Here is a 20,471-nt window from a genome sequence, read left to right on the forward strand (position 1 = left end):
CTTCAGTAATGTGTACAGACGTGTACAGACACCTCAAAAAAGATGTTTTGGCGTTGGAAAGGGTTCAGAAAAGGGCAACTAAAACGATGAGGGGTTTGGAACAGGTCCCATATGAAGAGAGGCTAAAGAGACTGGGACTTTTCATCTTAGAAAAGAGGAGACTGAGGGGGGATATGATAGAGGTATATAAAAGCATGAGCGGTGTGGAGAGGGTGCATAAAGAAAAGTTGTTCATTAGTTCCTATAATATAAGAACTAGAGGACACCAAATGAAATGAATGAGTAGCAGGCTTCAAACTAATAAGCGAAAGTTCTTCTTCACAAAGCAAATAGTCAACCTGTGGAACTCCTTGCCACAGGAGGCTGTGAAGGCTAGAACTAGAACAGAGTTTAAAGAGAAGTTAGATAAAGTCATGGAGGTTGGGTCCATGGAGTGGTATTAGCCAGGGGGTAGAAATGGTGTCCCTGGCCTCTGTTTGTAGAAGGCTGGAGATGGATGGCATGAGACAAATGGCTTGGTCATTGTCTTCGGTCCATCCCCTCCAGGGTACCTAGTGTTGGCCTCTGTTGGCAGACAGGCTACTGGGCTAGATGGACCTTTGGTCTGACCCAATATGGCCATTCTTATGTTCTTATGTTCTAAGCTCAGGGCTCAGGGTCGGGGGTCTCACTGGACCACCCTGATTTTCATGCAAACCTGCTCCTGGGTGGCCAGGCTGGCAGCTCTCCTGCCCTAGACGGCCACTTTCCTGTGCCTAGTGTGGACGTTGTGGATGAGGTCCACGATCTCCACACTAGACCAGGCGAGCGCCCGCCTCTTGCAGCCCTGGGCAGGCTTCTGGGAGCCGCCAGCCTGGTCCCGGGAAGAGGTGGAAGGCTGGGTGGCAGCAGGTGGCTGGCTTGTGCCGTGCCAGGTGCAGGGTCTGCTGGCTAGGTTCTGGCAGGCTTGCACCTGGCACGGGCACCGTAGCCAGACCGTGCCCCTTTAAGGGCTCCGGGGCCGGGAGGGAGGCAGAAGAATTTCCCTGGCTTGGCCCAGAGTGGCCACCAGGGAAAGCTGGGGAGGGCTAGCCTCCCACTAGTTCGAATTAAGTGGCTACACAGCCCTTAATTCAAATTACTTAATTCGAACTAGGCGTTAGTCCTCGTAGAAAAAGGTTTACCTAGTTCAAATTAAGCGCTCCGCTAGTTCGAATTAAGTTCAAACTAGCGGTTTGTATGTGTAGCGCCTATGAAAGTTAATTCGAACTAACAGCTGTTAGTTCAAATTAACTTTGTAGTGTAGACATACCCACACATAGCAAAAATTTGTAACTGAACATACAATGATACCACATAACAATCCAATAGGGCATTAGCATTCAACAGATCAAGACTTTTAAAATGATACTTATAAAGTATACCTTGTACAAACATATCATAATTATACAGCAGTGATGAATACAAGGGTTTCAGGATGTTACTTTTTGTTACAGTGTGACAATGCTGCAGCAATACAGCTAATAATAATGAACGAGGAGGAAGTTGAGAAACTACTTCAGCAGATTTACTCAGTGGAGCACTGCTGGCCAACTAGCGGTGACTCATGCAGGAGGTGATGATGCACAATTGAGATGACCCACAGTGCTAGCAGAATTTCAAAATGACAAAAGCATCTTTCCTAAGAATCTGCGCACTGCTCACTTTAGTACTGCAACAGCAGAAGACCAAGAGTTCCCATGAAGAAGCATGTTCTCATCATCATCTGGAAGCTTGTCACTCCTGATTGCATCCAGTCAGCAATTAGCCAGTTTGAGCAGTGGCTATTTTCCATTCTCCACACCAAGCCAAACACTTCATCAACAGACAAGGGTATTTTTCTATGGCGCTGCAAGGCCAATCTGATCACTATGGAAGATTCACTAATATTAATGTAGGGTGGTCTGGAAAGCTTATGATGCCAGAATATTTAGAAACAAAGTCCCGTTTAATGGATTAGCAAGCGAGTATTCGCTCCTCAAAACATTATGGGCATTTATTTAAGATTTGTCTCATCATCGTGGGAAATTCAGCTTACATTCTGAATTTACATGCATCTCTGACTTATGACCTCTTTCACTGGGTGTTTAGAAAAGAGAAAGAAGTGAATTAAGTGATATTTTCAAACAGGTACTGTATAATAAAGATAAAATTTACATATTAATAGGCCAAATTTACAAACTATACACCCTGTATGTCTCTTCAGAGTGAAAACAGAAATGCAACCAGACATTAAATTTTAGCTCTTACCTCCTATTCTCCCTTGTCCAATGACAACATTTGGGTAAAGGCTGTTTTCATGCTCCTGGAGGTGAGGTAAGTAGTAGTATATGTTTGTAAGATGCAAAGGGAGTTTGCTGGTAAAATTTGACATTTTCAACTTCATGGCATCTTAAAATTCAAAAACAAAGAAGAACTGAGGTAATTTTCTGGCAAACATTTTCCCTCAAGTAAAGGTTTAGTATATTACAAATGCAAGGTTATTAAATCAGAGCCATTGCATCAGAGATTACTGTAGATCAAATCAATTCTTGGTGGTGGTGATGGTGAATTATTATCTTTCCCGTTGATTGAAAGATCTGTTAGTTAACCTCTGCAATACAAAACTAGTTTTCCAATGTCTCAGATGGACTGCAGGAACAGGATCAAAATAAGTTTATTGTTGTAGTGTGTTTGATTACACTTGAGCACAAACATTTTCTTCAAACAGCTTGCTGTCAGAAAATCCCACATCAACAAACCAAAATTTGAAAAAAATCATTTAGAAAAAATGGATAAATCGACAGTGTCCTGTTTTGAAAAAAGTATTTCTCATTTTAAATTTAATCTTATATATAAAAAATTAAGTGTCAAAATCGAAACACTTCAAATGTATCAAAATGTTTTGTTTCAGCTGACCCAAAAAATGTTTTTTGCAAGATTGAGAATTAATTTTCTGATCAGCTCTAATTTGTATCAGGATTGATGTACACTAGGAGCATAAATAATGGGGAGTTCTGTGGCACCTTAAAGACTAACAGATTTATTTGGACATACGTTTTTATGAATAAAAAACACTTTGTCAGATGCACGGACATCTCCATGCAAATGATGAAGTGGTTTTTACCCTCAAAAGTTTATGCCCAAACAATATAGACTAACAGATACAAACTAACACAACTACCCTTCTGAGATTTGTCACTATGGCATATTCACATTTAGGTTAACATATTCAGCATTTATAGTGAGTGTGTTTACAATGCTCAGTCCCTCCCACAGGCCTAAAAGGCTTTTAAAATCAACCCTTTTACTCCATCTGGACAAATGAATAAAGCCTGAGGCCACATTTGTGCCACAAATTAAGGGCAGTGTAGATACTATGTATTGTAACTTGAAGTTACTGGCTTCCCGGGGTGATCAGAGTTCTCCATTGTGAATGCTCTGTTGAGCACTTTGAACTCCAATTCTTCAATCAGGTGAGCAGGCATAGGCGTGCACATGGGATGTGCTGGTTGTGCCCAGGCACACCCTAATGTCTCGGGCCGGCTAGCCTGAGCCATTTTTGCGCCCTGGGTCCCGCCCAGCCCGGCAGTACCACAAGGCCCAGCAGCACGGCGCAGCGCCCCTGAGGGGCCCAGGAATGCCCCCGCCCAGCACGGCAGCACTGCATGGCACCCCTGAGGCGCCTGGGAGCGCTCCCGCCCAGCACAGCAGTACGGTGTGGTGCCCTTGAGGCGCCTGGGAGCGCCCCCGCCCGGCCCAGCAGCACGGCATGGTGCCCTTGAGGCACCCGGGGGTGCCCCCGCCCAGCCTGGCAGCATGGTGCGGCGCCCTTGAGGCACCTGGGAGCACCTCCGGCTGGCCTGGCAGCACGGTGCAGTGCCCCGGGGGCGCCCCTCCCCGGCCCTGCAGCTTGGGCTGGCTCTGACTCCAGCCCTGCAAGCTGTAAGGCAGAAACTGAAGGTAAGGGGGGGAATACTCCTATGTACATCACAGGGGAATTCTACCTAGGTCATTCCTTCCCTATCCCTGGAGCTACATGTATAATTGAAAATAAGTACATGTAGGCCTGAAATAGAACAAAACTCCTCTGATTTACCTAAGGACTAAGTAAACTAAAGGGGTCATATCCTCAGCTCTCCTCCCAGCCGTTTCATACTTCTGGGTCTGTGCAAAGCACATAAAAAAATGCTGGAGATATGCTGGTATAGGGTAATCTCCAAGTTGCACTAAGCTATTTGTGGCTATATGCCCTCTTATGGTGTGGTGTAGTGCAACAGTGGCTCTGCTTCTGTTTCCATCCTGACCTCAGCAGAATGGCCCAGCTGCCAACATCTTTCAGGTTAAGGTGACCTAACCCTCTGGCTAGGTCAGATAAAAGTTCCATTCCTTTCCAGAGTACCCAAAATCCAAAATAAACACAACAGTATATAAACTCTTCCAAATCAAAAGGGGAGGGAGAAAGGGCTCTAATAGGTAACAATTCCTGAGTTTCTGGCCCTAGTCCCAGTCACAGTGAAAGCTGAAAATCTGTTCTTCCCAGTCAACCAGCAAATATTTTAGTTCATCTTTCAAAGTCCAACACCGGCTTTAGGCATTACAGTACAGTACTGGGCTGACAAAGCCCCCAAAAGTCCTGTAACCCTTTCCTGGCTGGTTCAAGGTTTATACACCCCCAACACAAAATCATAAAGCCAGAATACCCACGTACATGCTAGGTTTGAGACATGATAGATGGGGAAAGAGTTTATTGTGCTTTGCCACTCTTGCTAGTTTGTCATAAATTAGTCACCTTTCTCTTCCCTGCCTCCTGCAGTTCCACCAAACATGAACTTGATGGAACTGAGCCCTGCATCTTGGTCCAACATTTTTTGACAGGAGCTTAATGTTCCAAACCTTTTATTCTAATTTGCGAACATACTCTTCCTTTTAACAGGTCCTATGTGTTAATTTGAAACGGGCTAAAAGTTTTTCTCTAAAAACCGGAACAAATGCATAACTTGTTTTGATTCAAAAAGTTTCTGAAAAGTACTGTTATGGAAAAAGCAGATTCAAAGTCAAACATAGTAACAATGTGGCTTGATTAATCTTCAGAGAGATTGTTTTACCATTCTGACTTTCTAGGTAATTTAAAAAATAATAATAAACGTTAGTTGTTAGTAAGGGAAGGGAACAATGGCACAGAGTCAAAAGGGAAGGAAAACTATGTGTCAGAATATAAAAATAGGAATGAGCAGACTCATGCCTAACATAGAATCATAAAATACTAGAATTGGAAGGGACCAAGAGGTCATCAAGTTTAGTTACATGAGTTCACAGCAGGATCAAGAACCATCTAGATCGGGGTGGACAAAATATGGCCCACAGCCCAGTGGGATCCTCAGCCGTCCCACCTGCTTCCCAGAGCAGCCTGCCATGGGAGCTACATGCCTCTCCAAGCACCGCCACACATAAAAGGGGTAGGGGGGAATCTCCTATCATAATGCAATAATTGCACAGACTCTTTATGCTTCTACTTCCTGAAAAGCAGATATAACATGGTATGAATCCCACTGAGGCTCACAGTGAGTTCCTTTCACTGTAGAATTTCAAAAAATGGATACCTGAAACCAAAAAATATTTGCTATATACTTGTGAAACCACAGATGCCATATTAAGAGAATTATAGTGGCTTACATTTATACATCACTTTTCATCCAAAAGGATTTTTAAATGCTTAAAGATTATGGACCTGCTTTTTTGCAATAGGTACACACAAATTCATATACATAATTATCATGACTGAATGTACAAGTAAAATGTCCTCTGGCCATTTGCCTGTGAAGTTAACCAATGTACACTCTCAGTCACGGTAATTATTACCACTGTGGATATGTCTATGCTACAAACCTAAGTCGACCTAAAGTAGATTGGCTTATTTCCACTGTTTACTGTGTTGTGCGTGTTCACACTACTCTCTAGGGCTTCTGGTAGGCTGCCCCCACCTACTCTCTTTTCCCTACAGGGAGACAGGAGAAGACACCCAGTGCTTCTCTCTCTTCCACCTGGAGCCAGTGGAAGCTATCCAGGGCTTCTCAGTCACCAGAGTGCAGGCTCCAGCTGTCCCATCTTCTTGGCCCCCTCTACCTGCTCACTCCCCACTAGCAGCTGGGCAGCCTTGTCAACTTAATGGCTCACTGGGCAAAGAGTTCGTGGAGCCACTTGGACGTCTCACCCTTTCTTCCAATCAAGAGCAAGGTCCAGCTGCCTAGCTCTCCAGGGGAGCAAGGGCTTTCTTGTCAATTTCATACTCTAGCCATGAAATTGACATGACAGTCAATGTAAGGGATACAGTGCCTACACAGACACTGTGGCTGTGTCTAGACTACACTTCTCTGCCAACAGAGAGATGTAGATTAGGCACATCGAAATTGCTAATGAAGCGGGGATTTAAATATCCCATGCTTCATTAGGATAAACATGGACGCCGCTTTTTCCGAAATGGAGCTTTTTAAAAAAAAAAAGGCAGTCTAGACGTGGATCTGTCGAAAATAAACCCTTTTTCAACAGATCCTGTAAGCCTCATTTTTTGAGCTATGAAAAGTCTCAACTTCATAGCTTCTAGCGCCATCACAGGCTTATTAGTTCAGAAGAAATGTTGTCCAACATCCAATGGCAAACCCCTAGGCATCTTAAAGCAAAGCAAAAATATTACAATCTTTTTGTAACTGCTGTTCTTTGAGGTACGTTTCACATGTCCATCCTACTACAGGCATGTGTGCACCCTAAGCACAATCACTGGAAAGTTTTCCCTCAGTGATACCTATCAAAGCAGCTCAAATGTGCTCTGGTGCGGTGATCATACTGCTATTATAAAGTGCCCAGCAGATCCAGTGCTTGCTCAGCACTTTCTTTTCAGAAGACTCTTATTTGTATGTGTGTGTGGGAGGGGAGGGGAGGGGGAAGATTCCAAGAAGATGAAACTAGGCTATTCTGAGTGGTGACAGATGACAGAACTAAGGATGTTAAGTAGCGATTAATTTACTAGTCAAGCAGTCAATGGAAATTCCATCGACTACTTGACTAATCGATAAGCACTTCCACATTCCTCCTTTGAAATGTACAAGAGCCCCCACTGGGGGCTTTCATTTCAAAGGACGAATGCAGAACACTGTGTGCAGCCCAGGGCCAGGGAGAAGTCCTGCTGACTCCAGGCTGCACGCGGGCATGCCAGCTTTGAAATGTACAAGAGTCCCCAGCGGGGCCTCTTGTGCATAAGTGCTCTCATAGAGCCTGGGATCAGCGGGAAACTCAGAGGCTCAATGTTGTGATGTAGATTTGAAATGTCACGCAGTCAGCTGATCCCGAGTTCCGCGGAAATGCCGCACGGAAACTGGGATCAGCTGGAGTCCTCAGCTGACCCCAGGCTCCACACAACACTGCCACTTTGAAACACTGCCTTGGCATTTCAAAGCAGCAGCATCACACAGCTAATCCTAAACTCAGATAGAGTCTAATTACCTAATCCATCATACTGCAGCCACTAGAGTGGGAAGTAGATCATCCTGAGTATGCGCAGTAGCCACTGAAGCAATATGTCTTTTTTAAAACAAGTGAACAAAAGTTCTAATTAAATTACAAGGGAAAATCAGGTCAACAGCATCTGATTATCTGTATTGGAATTATTTGTAGTAAAAATTGTTGTCCAGTTTTAAAAATGTACTGCACATGTGTAAAGGTGAAGACAAAAGAGAAAGACCTTCAGTACTTAAAGGAGTTCTAGTCTGCTTCTTATAAGCAAAGAGGGATGAAAAAGGGAGAAATATTTCATGGTTTTAAAAAATGTCCCGTCTTTTGAAATTGGGCTTGGGGAGGAAGGTAACAAGGACTTTTCACAGGACAAATAAAAGAGGAAAACTGTTAGAAAAATATACTTAATTCTGTCAGATTCCAAGCAACTAATCACATAAATTGTCATGCATTAAGTAAATATTATTAGGATCTGTGTTCCCTATAAGCTTAGCACTTGGGCAGCCACTCAGAAAAGATTCAAATACTGCCCAGCTGATTAGCAGAATGCCCACAGTGCTCCTAGTACCCACAGCAAACAGCATGTTTCTATATGTAGTCCACATCTACATATGCTGTGTGCATATAACAAAGTTTATTCTGCACATGAATGGCAAAAATTAGAGGGAACACTGATGAGAACCTACTTAAAGAATAGTACTAAAAGTTCTCTCTCACTCTCTTTTTTAACATATAAGGGACGAATGCAGCCATCAGCAAAGTCAATAGATTTGTGTCTTCTAACATTAGTGAAAGCAGAATTGGGCCCTGAGTATATAATAATTTAATCTCTTTAGGGAGAAAAAAATTTCTGAGCACAAACCTGTATGATTTGCTGTAGAGTTCAGTCTCTCTGCAACTACCAGCTTAATTGCATCCAAGACAATGCTCAACTCACGAGATCTTTTTTTATTTTCTTTTTCAGCATATAACAGTCTTTGATGAAGTTCCAAAAACTGGCTTTGGTACGTGTCTAAGCCATTTCCTGCAATGAAAATGTAAACGGTTTCTTCAGAGAGGGATTAACCATGTACTAGGATATGGAGGGAGTTCAGGAATGAGGGATAACATGGAAAGAGAATTAAGAGGACAGTGAAAACTGAAAAGAAAAGAGTTGATTCAAGGTTTACTGGAGGAGTGAAGGAGGGGATAGAATGATAAGAAATAAAGACAGGATTTAGAAGACCGGAGTTATAACAGAACCTTGAAAGCGAGGACAAGAATTCTGAACAAAATACTTTAGGATAAGCGGAAGGCAGTAGAAGAAATTGAAGTGGAAGATGGCACAGTCCCAGTGACATGAAAAGAGGATGATTTTTGGACAGATAGAAGGAATATGAGATGACAGGATAATAGCTTAAGTAGGAGATAAAGATAAGGACCATAGACCACAAGTTCTATGGGCCCATGGTTCCCCCAGGCACCAGGAATATTCCTGGCCCAGGGCCCTGCACCAACAAAGTTTGGGGACTGTGCCTATGGGCAGCAGCGTGTGGAAACCCCCATCTCCTGCCCAGAAAGGAGTGCCCCAGGTAAGCACTGCACCCCTCACTCTCTTCCCCCACACCCACTGCCACCCCACACCCCCTCCCAGAGCCTGCCTCTTCCCCAACTCCACCTACTGCCCCTTCACACTTCCCCAGCACATCCCTCTGGCCTCACCTGCTGCCCCTAGGTGATTTAAAAGGGTCTGGGAGTCCCCATCGCCACCGCTGGAAGTATAGCAGGGCTAGAGCAGCTTCCTGCCCTCTTGCTTCACTTGGCTTCCAATACATCTCTCTAGCCTGTGTGTGTGTGTGTGTCCACATTCTGCCCCCTGTCCTGAGTGTCCCTGCGGCCAATGGCAAGCTGCAGAGGCATTGCCTGCAGGCAGCAGCACACAGAGACTCTCCCTGATTTACCACTCCTAGGAGCCGTTGCCATAAGAGGATGTCCTAAATAAGTGCTGAACCCCCTCTGCCCACAAACCCTCCCATCCCAGAGCCAGCATCCCCTCCCCCATGCCCCTCTCAACTCCAAATTCCCATCCAGAGCCTGCACCCTGCATCCTCCTGGATCCCCTACCTCTTGCCCAATCCGAAGCTTGCACTCAATACCCAGACTTAATCCCAGAGCCTGAACGCCAGACCCTCTCCCAACGCACATTCCCTTCCAGAGTCCAACTTCTCACCCCTTCTTGCACTCACGCTCTTTCCCAGAGCCCAACCCCACATCTCTGCTGCACCCAAACTCCCTCCTAGAGGGATCTTCTCTACCCCAGTTCCCTGCCCCAGTTCAGAGCCTGCACCCAGCATCCAAGATCCCTTGAAGTACATACACACCAAACTCTCTCCTGCAACCAAACTCCATCCCAGAGCCTCATTCCAGACCTTCTCCCCCAAATTCCCTCCAAGAGTCTTGTGCAGGTGTGAAGGGGAGGGAGTTTGGATGGAGGAGAGACGCAGGTTCTGGGCATTCTGAGCACCACTAAAATTTCTACAAGCCTACCACCCCAACTGATTAGGGTTTTTTTTTTCATGAAACTCTTCCTTCCTAGTCTTAAAATATATTATATTAATCATATTTTACTTTCTCATAGATTGTGGTCATCAGTGTTTTTATTTATTATGGGAATACAGAAAAGCAGCACAGCTTAATCTGTTCCAAATGAAAAAGTTCACATTCAACAAAAAGGAGCTTGCTAACTAGGGACTTGACTGTCACAGCCTTGTGAGAGTAAGAAGGGTGGGGGCAAGTATTCTAGTCAAGAGGCTTCACATCCTTCCCAGGGGTACTGCCAGGACCAGTATGACCTGTTCTCACCCAACTCACCACCATTGTCCAAAGAACAGAGCCAAATAAGCTTCTTATATTAATTGCGTTAGAGCTGTGTTTTTGCCCTGCCAGCTAAGAGTTAAAGTCACTGGGAGCTGAAATGTCTAGGGCAGAGTTTCTGTCCAGCCTGCAGAAGAAGTGAAAATTACTAAGAAACTGATGGTCAGAGATTACAGCTAAGAGATGGATGGCAGTGGATAATGACTGACAGCCAGCAGTGCAGTGGCAAAGAGGTGTGATGAAAGGCTAGCAGCGCAGCAGTGGAGAGCAATGAGCAGATAGATGGCAAGTATTTAGTGGAGCGAGTTTAATGCTTCTTCACCTCCCACTCTGGGTGGAGGGAGGTAAACTCTGCAGATGACCTCTGAACTTTGGGTTTACACTTACCAAACTTTGAGCAGGGTGAAGAGAAACATTGGGCACATAAAGGGGACTTTTGGGTTGCTGGATACAAGAACCTGAAGGGAAAAGGATACTGCCCAACATACACAGGGTGGGTTTTTTACTCTTGATTTAGGTTTATGAATCCTGTTTGTGTTTTCCTAAAATAATGCCAAGTTACCTCCCTTCTTTTAATAAAAATGTTTTCTGCACTCAGACTCTGTGCTTGTGAGTGGGGAAGTACTGCTTCTCAGAGGCACTTAGGGGTAGTGTATGAGTTTCCCACGTTACTGAGTAGGGGTTCAAACTGGTTCTGTATTGGATTGATGGAAAGTAACTCCTAGATATTGAATCCTGCCTGGCTGCTGCTGGATCTACCTGGCAGAAGGGTTACATAAACTAAAAATAAGAACCATGAAAGAGAAAGAAAACTATACAGACAATAAAGTACAGAGTATGCAAATACATCCTTAAGTGTCTCAAAAGGAAATTCCTCAAAACAAACAAAACAACTAGAACTTTTTGTAACTAAAAAGCTAACCCTTAAAAAGAGCTAAGTGGTAGCCATGAAAGGGTATGTCTACACTACCCTCCTAGTTCGTACTAGGAGGGTAATGTAGGCATACCGCACTTGCAAATGAAGCCCGGGATTTGAATTTCCCGGGCTTCATTTGCATAAGCCGGGCGCCGCCATTTTTAAATCCCGGCTGGTTTGAACCCTGTGCCGCGCGGCTACACGCGGCACGGGGTTCGAACCAGCCGGGATTTAAAAATGGCAGTGCCCGGCTTATGCAAATGAAGCCCAGGAAATTCAAATCCCAGGCTTCATTTGCAAGTGCGGTATGCCTACATTACCCTCCTAGTTCGAACTAGGAGGGTAGTGTAGACATACCCACAGCTACTATCCTCATTATCTTAAAAAATAAAACCCACACAACTTTTAATGTTCACATTCCACAAAGCAGTCCAGTTATGAAAATTATATTCTTTGGCACTCCAATTTGTATTTGTTCAATTTTTGATTGTTCTGCAGTGTCTAATAAGCTTTTCTATACTACTAAAACAGAACTCTTCCCAGCTGAACAATTTGTATTGCACTGGATTAAGCATAAACGGTGCAGCCATGTTGATTTGTGTTTAGAACTGCTGGAGCAGCTTTGCGTGGCTGATACTAGTGCTGTTCAATGCCCTCAGAATACTGGTCCCACAGTGCCTGGCACAGCTCTCAAACTCAAAATGTGGGCTCCAGGAGGTTTTGAAAAGACACCAGCACATCATAGGACAGAAATTAAATTTGTACAGTCTAAAAAGGTGCTGGCACAGAGAGGACTCTGACAGTTCAGACTACACCACTATTTAATTCTACTGAAACCAATCTAAACCAGATGCATGTAAATCATCTGAAGCATTTCATGATGACCAATTGTAGTAGCAGAACAGAGGGTTGGTATGCAGGAGGGCACACTTTTCCTAGTATAGGCCTTGAACTATTAAAGCATTTCAATATGGGCGTAACCATCATTGATTAGTCACATGTTTAAAATTACATGCAGAATTAAGCTCTTTATTGTATCAAGGTCATGGTAAATTCTCTAGCATACACAAGGCTCAATAGACTTTGGACTGAAAGCCTTTTTGAAAGAGGATCTTGGGTAAATTTGTATTACTCTGTATGCATTTATGACTGAGTATAAATAAAATAGCAGCTCTAAGATAATGCTTTTTGCCTTTCAAGTACATTGCAGTTAATCCAGATTTTATCATTTACTTTACCAACAGGAAAAATAATGATGCAATACTCACCACAAGCTTTCTTATTTGTCACATGGTAACAAAAGAAGTTGATGATTAATAGCATTGACATCCATTATGTTTCCCTAAGGTACATGATCACAGCGTCATGGAGAAGCAGTTAACATTACATTTTTAAAGAGCAGCAGAGCATACCTGACCACTGTAGGCATGAATCTTGAGACCCAACCATAGGAATCCAACCATAAAGATGTATCTTTGATTGGGGTAGAGTGGGAAATATCATTATATTACTACCAGAGAAGGATTCCAAGTTAGCGTATTTAATAGCTGACAGAACATTGTATGCCTGAATCACATGCCAATTTTTTGCTGGGACTATCTCAGATTTCAATGGAGCTACTTCCAAGTAATACCAGTATAACAGAGCTGAATTGGTACAATTATACCACATAAAATATTCTAATCCAGATTTTCAGTGGGCCCAAGGAAGAGCTAGGACGGCATGGGGAGCATGTATAAAAGAGCCTTTTTGGGTCTATTAAGTTTGGTTCTGTGCCAGACTGGACTTCCAGCATCTATCAGAATAGCTTCAGAACTGTTCTACCAACTGTCAAAATCCCTAAAGTGCTCTTAAGTGAATTGAGGATTGCCACCGCATACCTATCATGTTCTTCTTTCTCCTAAACATTGGCCTCATGCTAAGAAGATGGAGACACTAGAGGATTCCTGTACATGGGATAGTCCTCCATTTGCCAAATCCACAGGCTTAAAGGTCCGTTTTGAGTTATGACACATCACAGAGATGCCCTAACTGACTGAGAATCAGCCCCTGGGTATCCTCAATACTTGAGAGTCTACTGTTCTAAGCAAGTAGTTAAACTTCCCCCCACATTTGTACGGAAACATTGATGGCTGTTCCCCTTCACCGGGGCAAGGGGAAATTTCACAGTTTGCTGCATTCCTCACTCCGGCTGAGGGGCACAGGGGGCAGATGAACCTGGACCTGCCCTCACCATGGACATGCACCCCACCCCCAGCTGTGCCCTCTGGAGCTGCGGTGGCTATGGAGAGGTGCTTCTCACCTGGCCCCAAGCTGCTGCGGTGAGAAAGAGTTGGGGCAGTCCTCTCTTCCCAGGGGCAGCCTGAATACTGAACCTCTTATTGCCATCCCAACCCCAGACCAATGATTTAAATGAAGAAAAACTAAACGTAATTGGATTAAGCACCCAGTTAATGCTGGGTGCTATGATTTCTTTGGGAGTACAAGAGACTGAGTATTAAATTGTACTTCATCAGTTGTAGATAAAACTAATCTTGTCATTTCCCACAATTTCCTATACATTTCTACAAATAGCAAAGCATATCCCTCAGAGATTAAATCTCAAGTGAACTCAAATATCAAAATTCCACTGTACCATGCTGGGAACATAATATTTAAATTGAATTTTATTTTAGTTCAAATTCTAAATTAAAATTTCATTATGATTACATTTCCATTAAATGTCCATCAATATTTAGTTAGCATTTTTATTGCTTTCTCTCAATTTTCTCTCATTTGTTTTAATGAAAAAAATCAAATTTCAATTTTTTTTAAAGAAATAGACCCTGTTTTAGGGCCAAGTCCTGCTCACCTCATTTATTAAAATTACTCATTCAGCACACCATAATTTAGCACAAAATACCAAATCCTGCAAACACAAATATATTCTAAACATTACCAACATTAGTAGTCCCACTGACTTCATTGAAACTATTCACATAAGATAAAATATATGATTTTTTTATTAAATAATTTATGCTAATATAACTATAGGCCCACTCCTGCACACCTTTTCATACTCACCATAGATATTTTGGGTGTGCTAGGAATGAAGGAGCAAGCCCAAAGTTACTTTATCCCACTTGGGAGTCAATGGGAATTTGGGGTGAAGAAAGCAGGGCTGGCCTTACCATGAGGTGAATTGAGGCAGCCGCCTCAGGTGCCAGACTGTGTGTGTGTGTGTGTGTGTGTGTGTGTGTGTGTGTGTGTGTGTGTGTGTGTGTGTGTGTGTGTGTGTGTGTGTAAAGGGGGGGAATGCTACTAGGACCCAGAGTGTAGAAAATTGTGTTTGCTGCTGGTGCATATGTATTCTCTCTGCTCTAGATGCACAGAGATGGCGGAGTGCCATGAGAGGAGTAGAACAGAAAGAAGGCAGAATTGAGACCTTTCAAAGTTTTGGCCCAAGCGAGGGGGAATCAGGGCATCATTTGAGCTCCTTGCCTCATGTGCCAAAATGTTGTGGGCCGTTCTTGCCAGAAAGCATTGCAGACTGATCCTCTATGCAACAACATTATTAACAACCATTACTGCAGCTCTAGAAGTAGTGTTTGTTACTTAATTCCAGTGGCACAGTCAAAGAAAAAACACTGAACCCTTGCACTTTGTATATTGCATAAAACAAAAAGATATTGTTTAAAGTAATTCACAGTGAAATGAGTGTTACTTGTAAAGAAAAGAAAATAACCAGATATAATTCAAATCCTGAATTATTTCCTGATCCAATTACAACCTTTTTACAAAAATAAATAAATTTAATAAAGCTACTTAAACACCCAAAACCAAAATTGACATTAATGTCCAGTACCAGATGAGCTCAGGCATAAACATACACAGTTAATCATTGTATCAGGTACAGTTTGACATTGTTAGTTTGACAGTGTCAGGTGATATAGATTTCAATTTGTAACAAGTACAGTATGTAGCTATGCAATGCTACACTTTGCACTGACTATGCCATTTGCTGGTCACCTATATTAGCTAACAAAATCTAACCATAATAGCCTCTGTCCGAAATGCTTTCCCAAAACTCATATTTTGTCTTGCCTCTTGGACTGTTCAGTTATTAATAATTTCTGGTTTCAAAGACAAGTGTATTATATAATGATTAGGACTCAGCAGCAATTAGCACCATCATTTTGCCCATTTTAGTATATGAGAAGTCAACACTGTGTCCTTGATTTCTAAAAATCTAATACTAACCCTTTGGAACTCTACTGCACATTCTTCAACTTTTTGTAGGCCATTAAGATGAAGTACTATTACAGAATAAATGTTGATTCTCAGCAGATCATTACCAGGCTAATTCATAACCATCATCAAAAGGAAATTGCCCTGAGATTGCCTCAACCCTGTAGTACTCATTATTGTGGCTTTCCCAAGAACTGTACTCTCGTATGGTAACTCACTAGAGAATACAAATGTCAATCAATAATAGCAGCAACTTATCTCTTGGTTTTACTGAGAACAAAACTTTATATGGCCACCTGCATATAACATCCAATGGCAAAGATCTGAAATTCATCGAATACTTGTAGTACTCAAACAAACACTGGTGTTTCACCATTTAGAACAGATTATAATGTTAAACATCTTGGCTGTGTCTACACTGGGCCACTTATTCCGGAAAATCAGCCGCTTTTCCAGAATAAGCTGCGAGCTGTCTACACTGGCCCTTGAATTTCTGGAAAAGCAACGACGCTCTACTGTACAAAATCAGCCGCTATTCCAGAAAAACTATTCTGCTCCCGCTCGGGCATAAGTCCTTATTCCGGAACACTGTTCCGGAAAAGGGCCAGTGTAGACAGCCCAGTAGTCTTTTCCGGAAAAAAGCCCCGATCGCGAAAAAGGCGATCGAGGCTCTTTTCCGGAAAAGCGCGTCTACATTGGCCACAGACGCTTTTCCGGAAATGCAGCCTGCCAATGTAGACGCTCCTTTTCCAGAAAAACTGAAAACGGAATGGTATTCCGTTTTAAGCAGTTCCGGAAATTCATGCCAGTGTAGACACAGCCCTTAAGATTTTTTTAGATATGAAAAAATCATAATTATAGCAAGCGCTGCCAGTGTTCACTCATGTTTAACTTCATTTGACGTATTTAATTTAATTCTTTTACTATGACTATGCCATTCCCCTGCTTCCCTAAAATGATACAAAAGATATCAAAAAAGTTTCAAATTTAACTCCCATACAAATTTAACTTCCCAGTTTATCCATCCTAAGTGAGGGGGGAAAAAATCTTCCCTTTCAACCATTCACACACATCTCTACAGGCCCACTGATGGTGCGGGGTTGGGTGGGAGGAAGTAAGGGGACAAGTGCCCCAGGGTCTGGCAATTCAAAAGGACCTGGGGCTATCAGTGGTGGTGATGGCACCTGGAGCCCCAGGTTCGGACATCACCACCAGAGTGCTACACGGTGCTCTCCTGGACGCTGAGCGTCAGAGGGGAAGGGCACATTGCAATCCAGGAAGCATTGAGGGCTGGCTGCCCTGGCTCTGCCGGAGGCCCTGTCCCTTCCAGAAGAGCAATGCAAGAGCCTCCACCCAGCACCTTGCCCAAAGGCTTGGTGAACCTGACATCTCAACTACTCTTCTATAAAAGTCTGGCAAACTTATACTTGTTCATTTGCAGAACACATTGCAAAGCTTGGGATGGGTCAGAAAAATAGGGGAAGTGAGTTTCAGTTCCTTCCTGGAGAACATCATGTCCATAAAAGCTTTGTCTAGACTCTAAATGCCTTGGAATGTTACATTAGATGTAACAACCTTGTAAGCTCAGGACAGGTTTTATTAATGTGGAGCTAAAAACATATAGACACTGTCTATAATAGTGGTTATATTATTACTGAAGAGCAATTCCAAACTTTGAAGTGTTTATGTAGTCTTTAATTAAAATTGCAACACAATTTCCATCATTACTCCCTATCTCCCCCCATTTCCAGTGTTCATAATTATCTTTAACATTTGCTTTGGGGCCAAACAACAACTCTTTTCCATGGTAGTTTTCTGCCAAAATTTACCTCATGAACTATGTTTGATAATTAAAGATATGAAAGGGAAAACAACTTTTATTACAGAACTCTTACATCAATGTAATAGTGTACAGTATGTATCTACACTAACAAGTCCCTTCATCCAGCTTAACTCAGCTGTAATGTCAACTTAATTATTTCACTTTGGCAAGAGGCATAGTGCTTAACTTAATGTTGATGAGTTGACAGAGAGGCAGTGTAGATGCAGCCTTGTGTCTGAACTGGCCTAATAGGCTGTCCTGTGCTTTCCTGTGACCACTCTGGAGATTATTTAACTCTGCCACACAACACTGGAAACCTCTCTCACCCCGTTAAAGCCCCAGCAACTTTTTAATTCCAATTTTCTGTTTGGTCAGTGTGGAAAGTTCTCCAGCACAGCCAATCATGGTGACTCAATGCCCCAAACATACTTCAGTCTGGAGTACACAGGAGGTGGTGGACCTTACTGGTCTGTGGAAAGAAGAATCTGAGCAAGCACAGCTCTGATCCAGCTGTAGAAAGATAGATACCTATGAGAATATCATGCAGAGTGTGGGGTAGAAGGGCTATACCAGGGACATGCAAGCAGTATCATGTGAAAAATCTAAGAACTGTGGCAGGCATACCAGAAAAGGGTTCCGTACCACAGACATGTCACTTTTACAATGAGCTCCAAGCAATTCTCACCAGCAACCCCACCACTACCTCACAAATACAGCTTGGATACCTCTCAGAAATCTTGAATCCTGGGCTACCCTAGACAACAATTAGGAGAACACTTTTGGAGGAGGAGAATGAGAGACAGAAGAGCAGTGGCTCCATTCTCTCCAAGAATCAGAAGCTGCTTTTAATGCCAGAGCCCAGTTGGTCACAGGACAGCATAGTGGCTGAGTGAGATGCCATGCAAGGCATCCCAAGTGAATACTCAATTCCAATCAAAATGTAGGGGTTAAATGCTCTTCTATTATATGTTCAATCTTAACAAGAAGTGAAGTGTACTGGGTATCTGTTTCCTGGTAGAAATAGATACAGACTACGAAGAGTTTTGAGAATCCTGAATGGAGATCTCTAGAAAGCTTTCATGGAGGTAATCTGCAATCCTTTGCAGAGTGAAAGTGACTTAAATTTCTTACAGGTACTGTTAAATTTCCCCCTCCCATCCCTGCACCAGTGAGAGGAATGCACACACACTTGGGTCACTCACTTCTCTGCCACACCCTCACACCAGTGACAGGAATGCACACATGTTGTGTGTTTTCCTCTCACTCTGTGGCAGTAATAGAAGGGGAACAGCAATCAACAAGCAGCATCCCCAGAAGGAAGGGAGGACCCCTCCCTAAATTGCACCTGGGGAGCTTGGGGCTGGGCAGTCACAGATACAGGGGGAGACATGCTCCCAGCTAGCATCTTTCACCTGTCTGCTTTCTGCTTAGTAGAGCACCCTGCAAGAGAGCCCTGGGTGCCAGACTGGGAGTGCATCCCACCTCCTCCTTCAGTGGAGTGCCCCTGCACCAGCTCCTTCTAGCCAGTGCAGCACACCACCTTGCTTTCACTTCTGGCTGTCTTATTTCTTCCACTATGTTAGGACACTTTCCTATGCCAGTCTTCTGGCATCATTGAGCTCCACAGCATAGCAGCATAGGGACTAGGTCTGTACCTAGACACTTGCAGCATCTGTTCCTTTACCACCAGTTACCCTCAAGAGACTGATATCACACAAGGTCACCTGGGGAAAAACAGAGAATTTTTTCATTACAATTTCTAGGTCTGCAAACAATGGAACATGTGATCCACCACCCATGATGACTTCAGGTTCCCACAGCTGTGCTTTCCTTTTTGCAGGTCTCTCATTTCAAAGCAACAGCCATGTTTCTAGAGGGAGAGAGTATTGTCCACCTACCTGCCTGTTTTCCCAACACAGGTTTACCATAAGTTGTAGGACAAGGCCTGTTGCTCATGCTGCGAGGCCATACTCACCATGTAGGGAACAACAAACCAGTTTGTGGAATAGCTAGAGATTCTGATTATGTTCTGGCTTGCATTTGGATGTAATAAAGAGAGTGTTTTTTAAAGAGCAACTTTGCACTAGGTCAGTGGTTCTCAATGTGCACTCCAGCCCCATGGCCTCCTCCTCCCGAGGTTGGAGCTCCAGCACTGGCTTCCCACTGCAGTGGGGAGGGAGACCCAAGCCTTGCAGATTGGATCCAGTTCACAGGGAGAGAAAATGGCTCAGAATGCTGCCATTCCCTCTCCCCAGATGGAAGAACAGCAGCTCAGGGAAGAGCTGCCTGGAGGCTTTCCCCGCTGCTTCCATTGGCTGAAATCATGGCCAATGGGAGCAGTGGTAGATAGTGTCAAGGACACAGTTCCTGGGAGCAGCCGGGGGTATGAAGCACCCACCTCATCCCTATCATGCCCAGACCCCACCCTTCCATCCCCCTCCCAAACCTCCTCCTCTCCTGAGACCCCATACCTCCACCCTGCTCCTGCAGCCTCCTTTGCTCCTGCATCTCCCTGCTGGTCAGACACCCCACACCCAGCCCGTTCCTGCACCCTCCATCCCAGACCCTCCCATCCTCAGCCCACTCAAATACCCTGCTTCCTGCCCAGACCCCCCTATCGCCAGCCAACTCATGCACCCTCTCTGCCTCCCAGACTCATCACCCACAGCTTGCTCCTGCATCTAGTGGGGCTGACAGCCATAATAGGTCCCAGGGCAAGGTGGAGGGTCCTGACTCCGCAATTCTTGAAGAGGCAGGGCCGAGGGCAGTCAATCCTTACCACTGGCTGGACTGCGGTGCTGCCCCCCACCCCAGCCCTCAAAGCAAGGCAAAGTGGCACTCCAGCACTTTCACAGCAGTTCAAAAGAGCTGCGAGTCCTTTGAATGGCCAAGCCCCAGGACAATTGCTCCTTTCCTCTTCAGTCAGTCTGCACCTTACTTCCCACCCATGCCCTGCACCACCACCCCTCCTGCACCCATTTTGGGATCATGGGTGGTTGGCTGGTGGGCTGCAGAAAGGTTTGCATTGAACAGGGTGGGCTGCAAGCCAAAAAGTTTGAGTACCACTGTACTAGACTGAGGGTATGCACAGACAATAGTTGCCTTGTGCTTTGCATGCCTTATAGTAGAAAGGCTGACCTTCGGCAC

At 44.0% G+C, this 20,471-nt stretch overlaps 1 protein-coding gene across 1 annotated transcript in view; it reads right to left on the reverse strand.

The window, feature by feature from the left end:
- LOC102460821 (alpha-1,3-mannosyl-glycoprotein 4-beta-N-acetylglucosaminyltransferase B) overlaps window positions 1–20,471 on the reverse strand; it is a 93,174-nt gene that overhangs the window by 62,720 nt on the left and 9,983 nt on the right. The window contains 2 exon segments of the mRNA XM_089777991.1: window positions 2,269–2,409; window positions 8,369–8,530. Of these exon segments, the coding sequence (XP_089634117.1) occupies window positions 2,269–2,409; window positions 8,369–8,530 (303 nt within the window).

Source organism: Pelodiscus sinensis, chromosome 4 (genome assembly GCF_052426305.1).
Source record: "Pelodiscus sinensis isolate ZL-2025 chromosome 4, ASM5242630v1, whole genome shotgun sequence".
NCBI lineage: Eukaryota > Metazoa > Chordata > Testudines > Trionychidae > Pelodiscus > Pelodiscus sinensis.